At 40.1% G+C, this 19,297-nt stretch overlaps 1 protein-coding gene across 1 annotated transcript; it reads left to right on the top strand.

Annotated features, from left to right (window-relative positions):
• The first annotated feature begins 6,398 nt into the window (after nucleotides 1-6,398).
• LOC115541106 (lysozyme g) lies at nucleotides 6,399-17,349 on the top strand. Its single transcript, XM_030352887.1, has 6 exons — nucleotides 6,399-6,412; nucleotides 13,779-13,787; nucleotides 14,581-14,658; nucleotides 14,789-14,997; nucleotides 16,273-16,411; nucleotides 16,855-17,349. The coding sequence occupies exons 2-6, from the start codon at nucleotides 13,784-13,786 to the stop codon at nucleotides 16,986-16,988; spliced, it is 564 nt and encodes a 187-aa protein (XP_030208747.1). The 5' UTR covers nucleotides 6,399-6,412; nucleotides 13,779-13,783; the 3' UTR covers nucleotides 16,989-17,349.
• Nucleotides 17,350-19,297: the final 1,948 nt, after the last annotated feature.

Genomic DNA, 19,297 nt, shown 5'->3' with positions numbered 1-19,297 from the left:
ATGACTTAGACATCTGACTGTAGTACTTTTACTTGTACTTGAGTAAAATTTAGCAAGGGGTATCTGTACTTTTACTCAAGTAAGGAAGCTGTGTACTCTGTCCCCCTCTGAAAATAATTAATTAAAACCGGAAAACACGTAACGCATAATACAGTCCATGGCAATGTATAATAATGGGGGGACAAATGCATATTAGGAACACAAGTCGATAACGATAATATGTAAGGTTGATAATTAGACAGGCCACCATGTGACGCTGTTTACCGTGATTTGAATATTGCGTCCCTGAATTATTAATCTGCAGTCTTTTTGTTAAAGGTATAAGGGATTAAGTAGGCTAAACTTAAGCAGGTTCCCCACGTTAAACTGCTATATGCATTACATGTCATTGTAAAATTGTAATAGGCTTCTTTTCTTACATGCATATGACTCAGGGATGTCAGTTTCAAGTAAGGCTATGATTAAGCTAATCAAGAGCATATCAAGATTAAGCTAATCAAGAGCATATTTTTAAATGAGCGGGTCGGGTGCATTATTTTTATATAAGGCCTAATATTTGAGGTCCGAGTTGCGGTCATTTATGTACCCGCGCACCACTGCTACATACAGATCACTTCCGCGATTTAGAAAAGTACCAGACACGCACAAGTTACACCTCCGACTACAAGTTACGCCTCCTACTCCAAGTTACGCCTCCGTCTTGCAGGACGCAGACAGATACTATTGCCTTGTGTGCCAACGTAGTTTGTGCGTGCGCCATCTTGTTTCATGTTTGACCCTAATGGATACAAGGTGAGCAGTGTTTTAGTTATCTTGCACAATCTATATTTTAAATACAAGTTTAAATCACCCATCCGTTCAGTTTGTTTGGTCAATATGTTGCATGGGATGTTCGTTTACCTGTTGAGTGTTATATGTGATGTGTGTGTTTGCGTCTTATAGGATCTCGTACATATGATTTTGTCTACTGCTTGATTGAATGTTTTCGTCCTTTTTGTCTTTTATTTGAAAGACATTGTTTATTTAAGTATATAGTTTATGGTTATATGTTTTTATTTTTACATTTTGTTGGGTCAAAGAGTATTTTCTAATTCTTGTTTCATGTTTGACCCTAATGGATACAAGATACAAGGCGACTATTGAAGAATTTCCACTGTTGGGGAATAAATTACCAAGCGTCTTCCACAATCCCGAACAACTGTGTCCCGTGGTCCTTCTCCCATCACACCAACAATCAAACACAACGCAGAGTCCAAGGGTCATAGAGAGGCAGCGGGACATTTGGGTTACACATACAATACTGGTAAGAAACGATGTTTGTTAATGTATTGCGTAAGCGTATATCATTAAATATAACCCCAATCACCGCATATCGTATGTGTCTTAAGTTTACTTTGCCAGGATTTTATTTGAGGACTCAGTGTTTCTGAAGTTGTGGAAGAAAACGCTATTCCATGTGTGAATTAGGCCATATTATCTGGCCATGAACTGAGCCATTTGAAGTTTGAAATTCATGTAGTCATGCATCCGTCTCATTGGAGGGGCTGGGGCAGATGTCTCTCCAAGGGGCCATTTATACCTAAAGGAGGCGTCGGGGGTTTGTCAGAATGTAGGCATTTGTTTGACAAAGGAAGGCCAGGTAATATCAATAGTGTTAAACATTTGGCTCCATTGTAACAATATTGACCTTATATTCTTGTAGAATTTATGCTTAAAGTTAACCTTACATATACTTATTATCTAAATGAACAGAGAAATAGACTGATGTCATTGACTACAGAGGGATGTCTGTCTGAGTGTTCGCTGGTCAACCCAGGACCCTCTGAGGTGTTATGAATGTCAAAGGGACAGGGCCCGGAGCCTGCCCCCCCCCCCCCCCCCCCCCCCCCCCCCACTGCTGACGCGTTTCTCTCTCTACCAGTATTCCAACAGTTTGGCGGAGAAGCCTCCAATATTTTGCACCATACTAGCAGCCTATTCTATGCGGAATGGGTTAGGACTCTGGAAACAGAGTAATATATGATGAGCTGATTCAATTGATGCCCATTGTCAAGACAACTGGGAAAAATTTTGCCTTAGGTTGGATTAACAAGATCATGATTGTACATGGTTCCATATGTTATTTCTCCCTCTGCAGTTGAGCAGGAAATAGAATAGTGATTTTACTCTGCTGCAACGACTTACGGGGGGAAACCCCTGAAATGTTTCAAAAGACAATCAGGGATACACACAGTGTATAAAATACTGTCTCCTTTGTCTTGTCTATCCATTTAACTGGCTATGCTCATTTGCAATACTCAAATAAAAATGGAGAAAACACAGATAAACCTAAAATGCTTAATGCTCACCAGTTGATTGACCTCTAAAGTGTTTGCTTTTGCTATTGGCAAACTAAAATGGTGTATTGTCACATTGAAGCCTAAAGGTGTGGTGTGAGTGAAGTTTGAATGTGATCAGACATGTTGCTTTCCCATCAAAGTCGATGAGAAGCACATTACGCCATCCATCGCACGCAACAGATACTCTGTACCAGCATAAACAGAAATTCTCTAGATGAGACGGTTGTTGATTTGATTGATGAAAAAACAGAGAAACTCACACATACATACAATTGTTAGCTGAATTATATTTTCTGATATTACATATTTATGTAAGCTGAGCAATTGTTTTTATGTTCTTGAGTATACTGTTATACTGTTTACTATTGTGCTATTGCCTTGTCGGCAAGTGAGAAATGTTAAATAAAGCAACATGGTAAAAAGATGAAAATGACTTAGACATCTGACTGTAGTACTTTTACTTGTACTTGAGTAAAATTTAGCAAGGGGTATCTGTACTTTTACTCAAGTAAGGAAGCTGTGTACTCTGTCCCCCTCTGAAAATAATTAATTAAAACCGGAAAACACGTAACGCATAATACAGTCCATGGCAATGTATAATAATGGGGGGACAAATGCATATTAGGAACACAAGTCGATAACGATAATATGTAAGGTTGATAATTAGACAGGCCACCATGTGACGCTGTTTACCGTGATTTGAATATTGCGTCCCTGAATTATTAATCTGCAGTCTTTTTGTTAAAGGTATAAGGGATTAAGTAGGCTAAACTTAAGCAGGTTCCCCACGTTAAACTGCTATATGCATTACATGTCATTGTAAAATTGTAATAGGCTTCTTTTCTTAAATGCATATGACTCAGGGATGTCAGTTTCAAGTAAGGCTATGATTAAGCTAATCAAGAGCATATCAAGATTAAGCTAATCAAGAGCATATTTTTAAATGAGCGGGTGGGGTGCATTATTTTTATATAAGGCCTAATATTTGAGGTCCGAGTTGCGGTCATTTATGTACCCGCGCACCACTGCTACATACAGATCACTTCCGCGATTTAGAAAAGTACCAGACACGCACAAGTTACACCTCCGACTACAAGTTACGCCTCCTACTCCAAGTTACGCCTCCGTCTTGCAGGACGCAGACAGATACTATTGCCTTGTGTGCCAACGTAGTTTGTGCGTGCGCCATCTTGTTTCATGTTTGACCCTAATGGATACAAGGTGAGCAGTGTTTTAGTTATCTTGCACAATCTATATTTTAAATACAAGTTTAAATCACCCATCCGTTCAGTTTGTTTGGTCAATATGTTGCATGGGATGTTCGTTTACCTGTTGAGTGTTATATGTGATGTGTGTGTTTGCGTCTTATAGGATCTCGTACATATGATTTTGTCTACTGCTTGATTGAATGTTTTCGTCCTTTTTGTCTTTTATTTGAAAGACATTGTTTATTTAAGTATATAGTTTATGGTTATATGTTTTTATTTTTACATTTTGTTGGGTCAAAGAGTATTTTCTAATTCTTGTTTCATGTTTGACCCTAATGGATACAAGATACAAGGCGACTATTGAAGAATTTCCACTGTTGGGGAATAAATTACCAAGCGTCTTCCACAATCCCGAACAACTGTGTCCCGTGGTCCTTCTCCCATCACACCAACAATCAAACACAACGCAGAGTCCAAGGGTCATAGAGAGGCAGCGGGACATTTGGGTTACACATACAATACTGGTAAAAACAATGTTTGTTAATGTATTGCGTAAGCGTATATCATTAAATATAACCCCAATCACCGCATATCGTATGTGTCTTAAGTTTACTTTGCCAGGATTTTATTTGAGGACTCAGTGTTTCTGAAGTTGTGGAAGAAAACGCTATTCCATGTGTGAATTAGGCCATATTATCTGGCCATGAACTGAGCCATTTGAAGTTTGAAATTCATGTAGTCATGCATCCGTCTCATTGGAGGGGCTGGGGCAGATGTCTCTCCAAGGGGCCATTTATACCTAAAGGAGGCGTCGGGGGTTTGTCAGAATGTAGGCATTTGTTTGACAAAGGAAGGCCAGGTAATATCAATAGTGTTAAACATTTGGCTCCATTGTAACAATATTGACCTTATATTCTTGTAGAATTTATGCTTAAAGTTAACCTTACATATACTTATTATCTAAATGAACAGAGAAATAGACTGATGTCATTGACTACAGAGGGATGTCTGTCTGAGTGTTCGCTGGTCAACCCAGGACCCTCTGAGGTGTTATGAATGTCAAAGGGACAGGGCCCGGAGCATGCCCCCCCCCCCCCCCCCCCCCCCACTGCTGACGCGTTTCTCTCTCTACCAGTATTCCAACAGTTTGGCGGAGAAGCCTCCAATATTTTGCACCATACTAGCAGCCTATTCAATGCGGAATGGGTTAGGACTCTGGAAACAGAGTGATATATGATGAGCTGATTCAATTGATGCCCATTGTCAAGACAACTGGGAAAAATTTTGCCTTAGGTTGGATTAACAAGATCATGATTGTACATGGTTCCATATGTTATTTCTCCCTCTGCAGTTGAGCAGGAAATAGAATAGTGATTTTACTCTGCTGCAACGACTTACGGGGGGAAACCCCTGAAATGTTTCAAAAGACAATCAGGGATACACACAGTGTATAAAATACAGTCTCCTTTGTCTTGTCTATCCATTTAACTGGCTATGCTCATTTGCAATACTAAAATAAAAATAGAGAAAACACAGATAAACCTAAAATGCTTAATGCTCACCAGTTGATTGACCTCTAAAGTGTTTGCTTTTGCTATTGGCAAACTAAAATGGTGTATTGTCACATTGAAGCCTAAAGGTGTGGTGTGAGTGAAGTTTGAATGTGATCAGACATGTTGCTTTCCCATCAAAGTCGATGAGAAGCACATTACGCCATCCATCGCACGCAACAGATACTCTGTACCAGCATAAACAGAAATTCATGATATGAATGAAGATTGATATCTGAAACACCACTGTTATGTCTTCTTTACTAAATGGCTGTTTTTAAGTCTTGGGCTTGGAAGTCGAGCCTCAAGCTTGATAGTAAAAGGTTCAAATCATTCTATATCCCTGCAAAAGCAGTAATACATTTAAAGTTGTGTTGTTTTGAATAACAATGCAACAAACAAAAAATGACATCAATGATAATTTATCAAAGCTCAAATCTGACCAAATTTCTTTGCTTTCCAGTCTCTGAAGAGACACACACACACACACACACACACACACACACACACACACACACACACACACACACACACACACACACACACACACACACACACACACACACACACACACACACACACACACAATTAGGTCTTGTTTACTCTCAGAACCAGCCGCTCCCAGTAGTCTTGTGGTCTTGGACAAGTTGAGCAAGATGTTCAATGTATTTTCATTAGAGCTGTCAGTTAAACGCGTTATTAACGGCGTTAACGCAAACCAAATTTAACGGCGTTAAAAATTTTATCGCGCGATTAACGCAATTGTTTTATAAAAAATAAAAAAAAAACTTTTTTTTTTTTTTTTTTCTTTGGCTCAAAACAAAGAAGCAGTAGCCTGAGGCCCCGTTCACACGAAGCCGAAACGGGCGAAACCGTTACGGTTTCGATCTATCCGGTTTCAAAGTATCTCCGTAAAGACGAAGCCAAGCGAAACCGGGTAGATCTGTAGAAACGCTGTAGTACACATTCCAGGCCCATAAGGGGCGCCTCTTCTGGTACAGAAATCCAGAAGAAATGAAATAAGAAGAAGAGGCGAGCATGCGCATAAAGGCTGCCCTTATGCGCATGCTCGCATGTGATTTCTGAGACTCCGCGGGCTTAAGAGCCATTGGCTAGAAGGTCGAGGGGTGGGGCGATGACGTCATGGTTTGCGGTTTCAGTCGGTTTCAGGCGTACACACGAATCCAAAACGAAACCGGGTAGATTTGAAACCTGATCAAATTCCCCAGAGTCAGCTTATAGAGCAGGGGTCTTCAATCTGTTTAGCTAGGGGTCCGTTTCGAGATCAACAACATGATGGGGGCCATAATATAAGGTAACCAGATTTCTGAGACAAAATCCGGGGACATTTACGGTTCAGAGGCGTAAAAACCTCCAAAACATGTCGGGCCCTATCTTGCATCCGGCGCAATCGACTTAATCACTGGCGCATGTGTCGTGTGGCTAGTTTGCAACTGGCGCAGAGCGTTCTTTTCCCTCCTGCCCTACGCGTCGGTAAATTAGGGAATGATCTTGAACCCCAAGGGGCGTTTCGGCGAAAGGAGGAGGCGTGTTCTGGCGCAAACGTTCCCTGGTGCTATTTTGCAGTTTCAGAAAACAATTGCACCACAAACCAGGAAATACCTGGTTTAAAGTCAGTGGCGCGTTGTTCCGATGCTATTTTAAGGGCGCATGCGTAATGTTGCTTGTGCACCTCGCGCATACACTTTGCTTCTCTCACCTACCTAGCCATAGCCTGGCTCCGCCCGCCTAAGTACTTCCGCTCAATTTGAATTTCCCTTCAGTACTAGGTCTGGACCTGCTGTATGTAATTTGGTTTTCTGGGGCCGCCACAGCGGCGCCCAATCAGCGAACAGAGGGCGTGTCTGAGAACAATGACGATGGCGTGTTGTCAACGATTAGACCCAGCTTCGAAAGTTGACTGCATACATCATCTCTGGCCTTACTATAAAATATTGATTTACAATGTGCAATTTTTCCCTGATAAATTAAATGCGACGAACAAAACCTGCAGCTGTCGTTGACGGACATTTTCGTGCAGACGCGCAAGGTGTTTGGTTTGTGTACAACCTGCGCGTGATTCCCGGCGCATGACATACGTCACAACCAAACGTTAGCGATTGGTTATGGCAGATCCAGAGTGGCACTGGGCAGATCCAATCATTTTAAACTTCAACAGACACCCGCCTTCAAGTGAGTTAACGTTTGTCAATTGATTAGGTCCAGACTCTCTGTACAAATGAAATGAAATGAAGTGAAGTACGAGAGTCTGGTAGAACCAGGCTAACCTAGCCACACATTCTTGGTAAATTATTTGGGAAAGAACAGCTGATAGAGCGGTAATAAGTTGTACTTTTAAATCAATGCATCTGCAAAGACCGTACAGAAAACACATATTTTCTTGACATAGACATCGTGTACAAGCCCATAACTTTTAGGATTGATGAGTATTCGATCATGTGAAAACCTTGTTTTACCGCTAGTGAGTGTTAAAAAGAATGAATGAATGCGGGCGCGTGTGTGTATGTGTAAAATAATTAATGAAAACCGGCGCGCGCGTGTGCGTCCATCTGTTTAAACACACGCAAACCAAACACGTAAAGCATAATACAGTCCATGGCAATGTATATTAACGGGGGGACATGCATAGTAGGAACACAAATCGATAACGATAATGCAAGGTTGATAAATAGACAGGCCACCATGTGGCGCTGTTTACCCCGATTTGAATATTGTGTCCCTTGTGTGCCAACGTAGTTCGTGTGTGCGCCATCTTGTTTCATGTTTGACCCTAATTGATACAAGGTGAGCAGTGTTTTAGTTATCTTGCACAATCTATATTTTAAATATAAGTTTATACCACCCATCCGTTCAGTTTGTTTGGTCAATATGTTGCATGGGATGTTCGTTTACCTGCCGAGTGTTATATGTGATGTGTGTGTTTGCGTCTTATAGGATCTCGTACAATATGATTTTGTCTACTGCTTGATTTAATGTCTTATTTGAAAGACATTGTTTATTTAAGTATATAGTTTATGGTTATATGTTTTTATTTTTACATTTTGTTGGGTCAAAGAGTATTTTCTAATTCTTGTTTCATGTTTGACCCTAATGGATACAAGATACAAGGCGACTATTGAAGAATTTCCACTGTTGGGGAATAAATTACCAAGCGTCTTCCACAATCCCGAACAACTGTGTCCCGTGGTCCTTCTCCCATCACACCAACAATCAAACACAACGCAGAGTCCAAGGGTCATAGAGAGGCAGCGGGACATTTGGGTTACACATACAATACTGGTAAAAACAATGTTTGTTAATGTATTGCGTATATCTGGGGTTTTCAAAGTGTGAGAGAGTGAGCCCCCCCTCAGAGAAAAAATGTCAGCTGTGCCCCCCCCCCCGAAAAAAAAAGTTCTAAATACCTGTGTTTTGAAAGCTATTTTAATTATTTTACACATTTTAAACATCTCTTATCATAATTTTAAAACAGTTGAAACATATTTTTGAAACATTTGAAACATATTTTTGAAACATTTGAAGCATATTCTTTAAACATATTTTTAAAACATTTTAAACATATTTCTGAAACATTACAACATCTTTGTGCGTTTTTAAACACTTTTCTTAACACAACTTAACAACTTTATCTAAGCATGTTTTAGCTTAACCTTTTTTAAATACATTTGAACATCTTAATCTGTGTAAACTGCCAGTTTACACAGATTCATTCAGGGTCCCAGACTCTGAATTTTCTTAGTCGAATCAGATCTGCCTTTTCAGTCCAAAGATTTGACTATTCGGCGGGGTTTGTTTACCATTCAAAAATATGAGTGGGTTTCTAACGATACAAAGCTTAATGGAAATGGGTGAAGTTTCCCGTTAATGTTTTCGTCCTTTTCTTCTTTTATTTGAAAGAGAATGTATATTTAATTATATAGTTTATGGTTATATGTATGTATTTTTACACTCTGTTGGGTCAAAGAGTATTTTCTAATTGTTTCATGTTTGACCCTAATGGATACAAGATACAAGGCGACTATTGAAGAATTTCCACTGTTGGGGAATAAATGGCCAAGCGTCTTCCTCAATCCCGAACAACTGTGTCCCGTGGTCCTTCTCTACCCATCACACCAACAATCAAACACAACGCAGAGTCCAAGGGTCATAGAGAGGCAGCGGGACATTTGGGTTACACATACAATACTGGTAAGAAACGATGTTTGTTAATGTATCGCGTATATCATTAAATATAACCACAGCTAGCGCCTATCATAGGTGTTTTAAGTTTTCTTTGCCGAAATTTATTTGAGGCCTCAGTGTTTCTGAAGTTGTGGAAGAAAACGCTATTCCATGTGTGAATCAGGCCATATTATCTGGCCATGAACCGAGCCATTTGAAGTTTGAAATTCATGTAGTCATCTGTCTCATCGGAGACTGCAAACGAAAAAAGCTGTCAAAATATCAACTCATCAGATTCAAATGCACTCATGGCTCTTAAAGGGGATGGGAGATGGAGCAAGGTAGGTACGTTTTATTACTCTGTTTTCTGGAAATAATTGACATAAGCAGAAACCAAAAACCAGCAGTTTTTTCGTTTTGTCCAAAAAAGAAAATCAATATTTCAGTTTGTTTATTCGTTTTTTGGTTCAAAACGAATTTACCACTCAATATCTGGTTTCCGCCGGTGGGCGGGTCCTCTTATTGGCTAATGTGCTTCGTTGCCCTGTGCTCTTCAAAATAAAAGTTCTTCCGTTTGATAATGTCGACAAAAATATTACTGTATTATAGACACTAGCAGACAAAGAGGACCACACCACCCACAGTCAAGACTGACACGGCTTCAAATAACAATAATAGTATTCATAATCATTTGAAAATGAGAACTTCTGAAGTTATGATGACTTCAGTGCAGTTTATGTTTAGCCACAGTTAATACATGCAGAGTAGACCTGAGGGCTTTACTACGACATCATTGTCCGGCTCTGAACTCTGCGCTCTGTGCTCGTTCGCATCAAAGGAGCTGCGATCGCGGGCTGCTGATTTCCTCACAGCCTGAGAGCTATGAGGAATACAAGTGATCACAACACATTTCTGACAGCTGAAAATTGCGCATTTGTTGACCTTTATCCATTTACAGTAAACAACTTATTTTTTTCTTGTTGAAAGATATTTTATATTATTTTCATATTATTATTTACTGATGGTGTTTTACAGAATGCGAGTGCGTGTTATATTGAAAGAGAGGCTGGGTGTAAGCAATTCATATCGTCTACTCTGTACAGTGACAGGGAGTGTAAAGTAACCTACTTCATTCAATATCGAATAGGCTACTGTAGCCTACACTATGTACAAATGGTTTTGCTCTTTGCTCATGGCAGTTGTGACAGTCATTTTAACGTGTCAGCAGGCAAGCTTCACTCATTCCAGGATGCATTATGCGTTGTCCTATAGCTTACTTGGAACATGTTTTGGAATGGATCTATAGTAGCGTATAGAAATTTGCTCATAACAGCCCAGCTGGAATACAAAGCAAACTCTTTGTATTCCAGCTGTTTTTTTTGTGATGTTTTATGACAGTGGTTTTCAAACTGTGGGGCACGCCCCCCCTGGGGGGCGCCAGAGTTCTTCAGGGGGGGCGCGACGTGAGAAAAAAATAAACCCGAAAAAAAACCTGATGGTCGATGATTCAAATCATCAGTCGTACTTCAACTGTAGAAGTAACATACGGTACATACACATGCACATATATATATATACACACACACACACACACACACACACACACACACACACACACACACACACACACACACACACACACACACACACACACACACACACACACACACACACACACACACACTTTGAAATATTTTTTTTGGCCATTTTGAAAGAAATACCAACCAATTCACATCATTCGAATCCTATCTGTTGCAATTATTTCCAAGCATTTTGAATAAAAATGTGGGAGAAGAACACTTTCCAGATGTTCTTGCTTACTACACGACAAGGTCCAAAACGTGGTGATGGCTTCTATATCCCCCCACTACATTACTTGGTGGGGGGAGGACTTCCTCACTAGTTTAACACACGCTTACCCACCTTTCATGAGAAGAATTATGACCACAATGAAGACCACCTGCCCTACACTTTCAGCACCAGAGCTAGCCTTCACTCTTACTGTAAGTTGTGTGTATGGCAATGTTTAAGAGCAGAACGTTTAATGGAATGAAGAAAGTTGGTTCAGCAGCCCCCATTTGCCTTTGCCAGAGTTGATCAACTTTATATGAAATATCACAACAGCATTTTGATGTGTCTGTGGAATTAGGGGGCGACGCCGGATACACACACATTGGATAGCTGGTGGTGTATTATATCTCTCCCTTCACTCTATTATTACAGTTGATCTATTTTGTGTTGCATTCTGCTCATAAACATTGCCATACACACAACTTATAGTAAGAGTGAAAAGCATTTAATGACTTGTTTGACATTGGGGTCATTTCATTGACCCTTTTGCTGCAACATATGGCCCCCTGTTATAGACTATGTTGTGTCACTGATTAGACAATGCGTGTCTCATGTCTGCTATATGTGCTATTGCATGTGCTATGAGGCCATTTTTTTTATGTGCGAAAAAACCTTTTCAGGGAGAGAATCGCTTTTGACCACAATGTGTTTCTGAGCTTTAACTTGGTGTCTTTTGTTAAAAACGATTTTGGCTTCACATTCTGGCGATGGTGGTCTAAAAAACTTGACACGCTTAGTAACATGTTTCGATCAATAGTGAATCATGTGAATCAGTAAATAAAAAACGCTTATGCGTCCACGTGTGCAATAGTGATTATGGTCATACAAGCTCCGCTAAAAGTCATATAGGCACACTTGGAGTCAGATCTTACTTGTGATGCTAATTTCATGCTACGAGTTTATGTCATCATAGTTTCGTTAAAATCAGATAGCTCAACGTAATATTCTCTGGCGCCATCGTGTGGATCCTTCAGGTACTAAAGTGACCCAGGAAAGGAGTATGGAGGACGACAAAATTAGGTGTCAAAAGTATTCACATTCATTACTCAAGTAGAAGTGTAGATACTAGCGTTTAAAAATACTTCTGTAGAAGTTGAAGAATCAACTCAATCTTTTTACTGAAGTAAAAGCATAAAAGTATTGGTTTCAAAACTACTGAAGAAAATAACGAATGTTTTAACTCAGTCTTTACACTGATCAAGTGTTGTAGGCATACCGGAAAAATAACCGAGGCAGGACACGCTTGGGAGGCCGTGGGCCGTGGCCACGCCCTCTGAGCGTGACGGTAGGCTGTGATTATAGGGGACTCTCTAAATCGACGCCACTTCGACCTGGGCGGGACTTTACGTCCTACGTCACTCGCTATGGGTGTGCATGTGTGCGCATAGCCGTCACTCGCGATGGGTGTGCATGTGAAAAAGGTTTTGGCTTTAGTGTCTATGGGTTGGTAATAACGGTTCTGATGATTTTTCTGATGGAAAAGTGGTCTTTTATTTCCATAATCTTTGTTCATTGAACGCATAAACCCGTTTGTTAGTTAGCAGTTAAACAAAATGCGATCTCTTTGTTTACAGTTACCAACGACCAACTGATGATTGGGGGTTCCATTCCCTAGTGATGCAAGGTCTTTTCTTTCATTTTGGACTGCACACACATCGCGAGTGACGGATACTCGCACAATGTACACACATCACTGTCTTTACAATTTCTAGGCAACCGAAGTTTAAAGATTGTCAAGTGGTTAACTCTTGAATCGCATGTACTAAGACCTGATGGGTTAGTGGTCAGAGAACAACTCATTAATGCGGGGATAAGGGGTTCGATTCCTTAATGAAGCTAGCTTTTTTCTTTCATATTGGACTGGATGTTTGTATGCCATTTTGCGTAACTTGTAGTTTATGATGAAGAAATGTTACTGGGGTTAAGGTTAGGGTAACGGTAAGACACAAAGTGTTTTTACTGCACAATATTTCTTACAATAACAAAGTCCAATGTTTTGATGACTCCAGTAGGAAACTTAAGATACCTAGAGAAATGCGTGAGTGCTCACAAAACATCAACAAGTCAGCAGTGTGGTACAGGGTGATCATTTCTGATATACAGTACAAAAGCTGAAACTATTAGCCAGGAGTGGGAAAGATGCAGACGCAGACGCAGACGTGGGAAGCAATAAGACGCACCAACACACAGTTACCTGTGGCAAAATGGTTCAGAGTTTAATAGAAATAGTTAGGGTTAGCTGGTATGGCGTTATCTGGTATGGCTATAGTCTAATGTTAGCTTAGTTCGTGTTGTTTCGTCATGTTAATCGCTAGTAATAGTAAATCATTTATAGAAATATAGCCTATCATCACAGACTGTAGGAATGTCACCCACCCTCCATCGCGTACGACACTGACGCTCGTAATCTGTAGTGCAAGGGAGTTCGTGCACAGATCCCTGAGACAAACGGCTACGCGCACACATGCAAACCCATAGCGAGTGACGTAGGACGTAAAGTCCCGCCCAGGTCGAAGTGGCGTCGATTTAGAGAGTCCGTGATTATAAATACAATACAACTAAATTTCCGTAATCGTCGTATACGAGAAAAGGAAGCGGCGACACCCAAGAATTCTCAACTTCTGCTGCAAGGAATTCTAAATCTAAAGCTAAAATGGGTCAGACATCTAATATGCTCTTCTCTTTCAGAAAAAACTATCGGAAGATTTTTTTTATTGTCTTAACAGATTTAGACATTAAACCATTAGACATTAGTAAATAATTAGTGAGATGAACTTGATTCGAGCGAATGATTGATAAGTTAATTGTAGCTCTCGTCACAACACAGACACAGGTTGGCTTCTTTCAAAACGGACATTCTATAATGGCACTCTTTACGCCTTTAAGCCGTGAAAACTATCACAAATAAGCATAACAAAACGGCATATCAGCAAATGATACAGTATTAACATGCACGAAATAAAACACAGAAATATGACACTAATTGGCACGTGAAAACGACATGCATAAAACAGGAAATAAAGTGCATTAAATGTAGAATACCTCGCTGGCCGCTTGTTGTGAAAAGAGGTTCTTTAAAGGTTATTTTATGGTCCTTGTTTCTTGGCCGTCTGCTTTAACTTCATAGGCAAACATAACAATAACGCTGCACTTAACGAGAGCACGCATGGTCAGGCTTTTACATCAATTAAACTGACGTAGGGAAACGAGGAAAAAAAACATTAGTTCCGTGCGCTTGCAGCACATTAACACTTTCTAATTACACATTACACATGGCATGGGTTAAGATACATTATATTAACATTTTAACCCAACATGAATTATTATCTATTTATTTATTTATTACAAATGGAAGTATTGATCATTAAGTGTGCATAATGAAAGAAAACGTATTCATGCAACGTAACTTCCATTAATAATATCATTAATAACGTGCAACTACCTGTCTAGGGTACGGAGACATCATGCAGGTAGAAATGTCCGGAGCGTCCAGCAAAACTTCGCGACAGGATAAACTGGAATACGACGGTAGGGTGCTGCTGGTCAACCAGATGAAGCCAATTATTTTACTGAAGAGAGAGTCATGGGGTGAACGTTGTATTGCCCATTTAAAGTGAGAAGACAGTAGGCTACTGTAAACATATTATCTGTCCTAAAGGTGTAAGGGCATCGCATACAATGGCTCAAACCGATGCTCGGAGGATGGAAAAATACAAGTCCTTCATTAACAATGTGGCGGAAAAGCATGATGTTGACCCAGCTGTCATCGCTGCAATCATCTCCAGAGCGTCCCGTGCCGGGAACGTCATCTTCAACACTAACCCCCCCGGTTGGGGGGACAATTATAATGGCTTTGGACTGATGCAGGTAATAGGGCTACATTTGTGTTATAGGCTGCCCCAGCATTATAGCAAACATGTCAAGTTCTATTTAAGCGTAAAGCCTTTAGTCTCAGAATGCACAGGACGCCCAAGGGCTGGGCGATATGGGCCTAAATGAATATCTCGATATTTTTTTACTATATCTCGATACACGATATATATCTCGATATATTTTGAATCTCCTCTAGAGCACATCATAATTGCTCGATTCAACCATGTCTGGCATAATGTTACGTCAGTAATAATTCTAGTATTACTGAAACATAAGTCTGCATGTAGATTACATGAAACAACATATTGTTTAAACTCATTAGTGCTTTCTATTGGAACAATTTAGAACTTGCACATACGAAAAGGAAAATCACAGCAAGTTAGATTTACCAACACAGCATTTATTCAAACCGTTAATTATTTATTAACAGTTTGAATAATAATTATTATATATACACTGCCAGACGAAGGATCCAGTGCTATTCTTTTTCGAAACCAAATCCTCCGTTTCCATCCTTTATTCTCTCTCTGGCTGTTCTCACTCACCGGTCGGAGGTACACACACCTACAGCAGCGCGCCTTCCAGACTACGTCACACACGTGCGTCCATTAGAATCTCGTGGACTCGTAATGGGCGGGGGGAGTGAGTGTGTTTAGAGAGCCACAGGAAAGAGCGAGAGAAGGGAACACTATGAGCTCCCCACGCTACGGCCATCCGGAGGCGCACAGAGCTTTTGGCCGTGATATTATGCAAGCAATTATATTATATTATATGTTATTATATATAGAGCTACGGGAGTCGCAAACGGCAACAATCACTTTCTCCTCCATGCTGCAGTTCACCCCGGACTGCACTGCACCGAGTTTGACGGTTGAACGCTGGTTGGCTGTTACGTTACACATGTCACTCAACGCTGATTGGCTGTCATCACACGAAATTCGCATCAAAGTTGAAATATTTCAACTCGAGCGAATTTGCCGCGCCACAAATCCTCGTGAACGCGCTCGCCTGTGCACGGCGAAAGTGTGGCGCTACGTTCACTTTGTATGAGATCTTGTCGCCCCGTCGCGTGAAAGCACAACGAGTATGCTGGCGGCGGCAAAAATAAACATTGCGTGCCAATTTGTATTCGATGTTCGCAACAGGGGCATTTTATACATCCCCTGGAGAACATCTCGCGATACATATATTCGATATATCGCCCAGCCCTAAAAATCTTTTTTTATTTTGTGGGAATAAATAAATGATAAAAGATACACTCCTATACAGGTTGATAAGAGATACCACGAACCGAGAGGAGCTTGGAACAGTGAGGAGCACATTGACCAAGCCACTGAGATCCTGGTTAATTTCATTCAACTGATCCAGAAGAAGTTCCCCAGCTGGAGCACAGAACAGCAGCTGAAGGGTTTGTCTCAATAATAATTATTATTATTAGTTCCCATTCTAAGTTCCCATTCTAAGTTCCCATTCTAAGTTCCCATTCTAAGTTCCTCTTCTGACCTCAGAAAACCTGCACTATTTGATTTTCTGAGAATTGTGGTTAAAGCTGCAGTAGATTGATGAGTTATAAAGAGAGAGAGCAGACAAGAGAAGAGAGGATTATTTTAAAATTAAACAACCGAAAAAAACAACTTGCTTTTTCCTCCATCCCAAATTGTGGGCGCCACTGGGAAGTGTTAGATTCACACACTAAGTTGTGATTGAAAGGCAAGATAGATTCCCCAAAACAACCACGGAAGAGAGTCCTGATTGGTCAGAAATTTGCCGGTGATCGGTCTAATTTAATGAGCAGCGCCTCTAATCTACATTCTGGCTAAACACTGTCACTGTCCTTATGTTTGACTGCAGGAGCGATCGCAGCCTACAACACTGGAGACAGTAGAGTCGAATCTTACGAGAGTGTGGACTCACGCACCACAGGAAAAGACTACTCCAATGATGTGGTTGCCAGAGCCCAGTGGTACAAAAAAAACGGGTTTTAGAGGAATCCCTCTTGGGCAGCCCAAATGTTCTGTATTAAATAACAAATGATAATTATCATTTGTTATCATTAATTATTATTGTTTATGTTTAATAGTCGCTATATAGTCAAAAAATATGGTTTGCCTTTTTTAATTCAATCAATATCTTCATAAAGTGCAATTTTTAATTGTTGGCAAGATGGCTTTTCTAAGATATGTAAAAATATCAGCATAATGCATTGAAGTATTATGCTGATAATACATAAGTGTGACTTATGTACAAACCGATGGATTTCATTCGTATCCAATGTGTTGTAATTGATATACCATTGTTTTAAATAAAAATGTATGTGCTTCCTTGATACACGGAAAGCTCCAAAAACGTGGTGGTTATGGCTTTTATATCTGGGTGGGGGGAGGACGTCCTCACCTGTTTCCACACTCTTACCACATTCTGTTTCATGAGAAGAATTATGACCACAATGAAGACTCTTTCAGCAGCACCAGAGCTAGCCTTCATGAGGGGAAGAGGGAGAGGGGGGCGCACACACCGTATGAGACATGGCTTTCACTCTTACTATGAGTTTGTTTATTTCAATGTTTATGAGCAGAACACAGTCTTTAATGGAAGGAAGGTCCATCTCATTGGTGTTTGATAGGGAGATAGTTGGTCCCATCCCTCTCGACCACCACGACTCTATCTCTCTATATATACACATTACAAATTTGTATTAGTTATTGTACAAAAACATGAGTGGGTGGGTGACAAAAACATGAATGTCTAGTGAAAAGTGACAATCCATCTATGACGTTGAAAGGAAAGAACCGCAACATTATATAATTGTCAGTTATCATAGCAACGTTCCTATGCAACTTTTGGCTTTGGTTGTTTAAACTGACATTAGAAAAATAGATAACTTTGGGGAAGTTCTGAAGTAAAAACAGGAAGCCTGCTAAAGCAACGCTCCAGTTGCTGAAATAGAAGAAATACCCAGGAAGAAGCAGACACACATTCGGTCTATACACGCAGAGGTTGGAACATTAAAAACAAGCTTGATCACACGCAGTTGGTCAGCAGAGCTTTGAGGCAAAGCTGCTTCCGAATAATACCATATAATGGGAATTAAAAGAGTTCAAGCCAATCTCTAAGATATTCTGGGGGATATTTGTACTTACTTCACTCAATTCCTGTCCAGGAATTCATTCTGTAGGTAATAATTTGGAAACACTTGTAGGCTACTCAATTTACAATACTTAATGCAGTAATATGCATTAATACACATGGTATGGTAAATAATTGCATGGTAAATAATTATTGTCCCCGTATTGTAAGGTGTGAGTTATTTTTTTTACAATTCAGAGCCTACCTCGATTCAATAAGACTACTTGATTCATTATTGGCATAGTAGTCAGCTCTCCCTTTTAAAATACGTATTTGATCTCATGCAACTGACCTGATTAAAGAAAGGTTAAAGTATTAAATTAAAAGTAATGCAAGGGGGAAAAAATGCCATTAAGGACAAAAGCTTAGGCCGTGCCACAGGGGCCTATAGAATTACAATCAGCTTTTTTGCCAAGTATGCTCACACATACAAGGAATTTGGTCTCTGCATTTATCCCATCGTGAATTAGTGACACACACACAGCACACCTCTATAGCACACTGCCCCACTTCCCCCAAAAAAACATTTTTCTGAAGGCCATCTAATGTTTCACACACATTTATGCCCATTGAAAATGAACTGATATTAGTACAATGCAAATACATTAAAGAACCACATATGTGTACTACTGAACATTAACATGTGTTTCATGGAGCGGAAGATATGATGACTAGTTCCCTGTAAGTATTGGAATGTTGCAAAAAGTCAAACTTCAGAGGCATGTTATCCAAAGCCTTTATTGGGATTGTAAATGTATGTATCCAAGCTTAGCTGCAGGAATTTAAGATGTAACGAGTAAGAACTGAGTGGTTTTTGCAGTCAACCATTTCAAAAAATTCTTCCAGGTATGGCCAGGGATGTAGAAGGGTTGGCTGGTCTTCTTGGCTACCAACCTTTCAACATTTCGCTCATCTACGTCTGCTATTTCGTAGCTGGAATGTTGCGCGATTTATGTAATGTCAGAGAATGTAGACGGGCTCTGGTCATGCGCATGTGCCATGATCGCGTATAAATCAGGGTGTCAGAATTGTATATGTTTCTACTCTCATCCAACCAATCAAATTCACTCTATCCGATGGCGCAAATTATCTGGATAGGTTTTTTTGTTTGTGTTTTTTTGAACGCCGGCGGAATAAAAACAAGCCGAAATTAAATAGGAGCAACAAG

Source organism: Gadus morhua, chromosome 3 (genome assembly GCF_902167405.1).
Source record: "Gadus morhua chromosome 3, gadMor3.0, whole genome shotgun sequence".
Taxonomy (NCBI): domain Eukaryota; kingdom Metazoa; phylum Chordata; class Actinopteri; order Gadiformes; family Gadidae; genus Gadus; species Gadus morhua.
The sequence above is the reverse complement of the archived record's forward strand: the minus strand, read 5'-3'. Positions and strand labels throughout refer to the sequence as shown.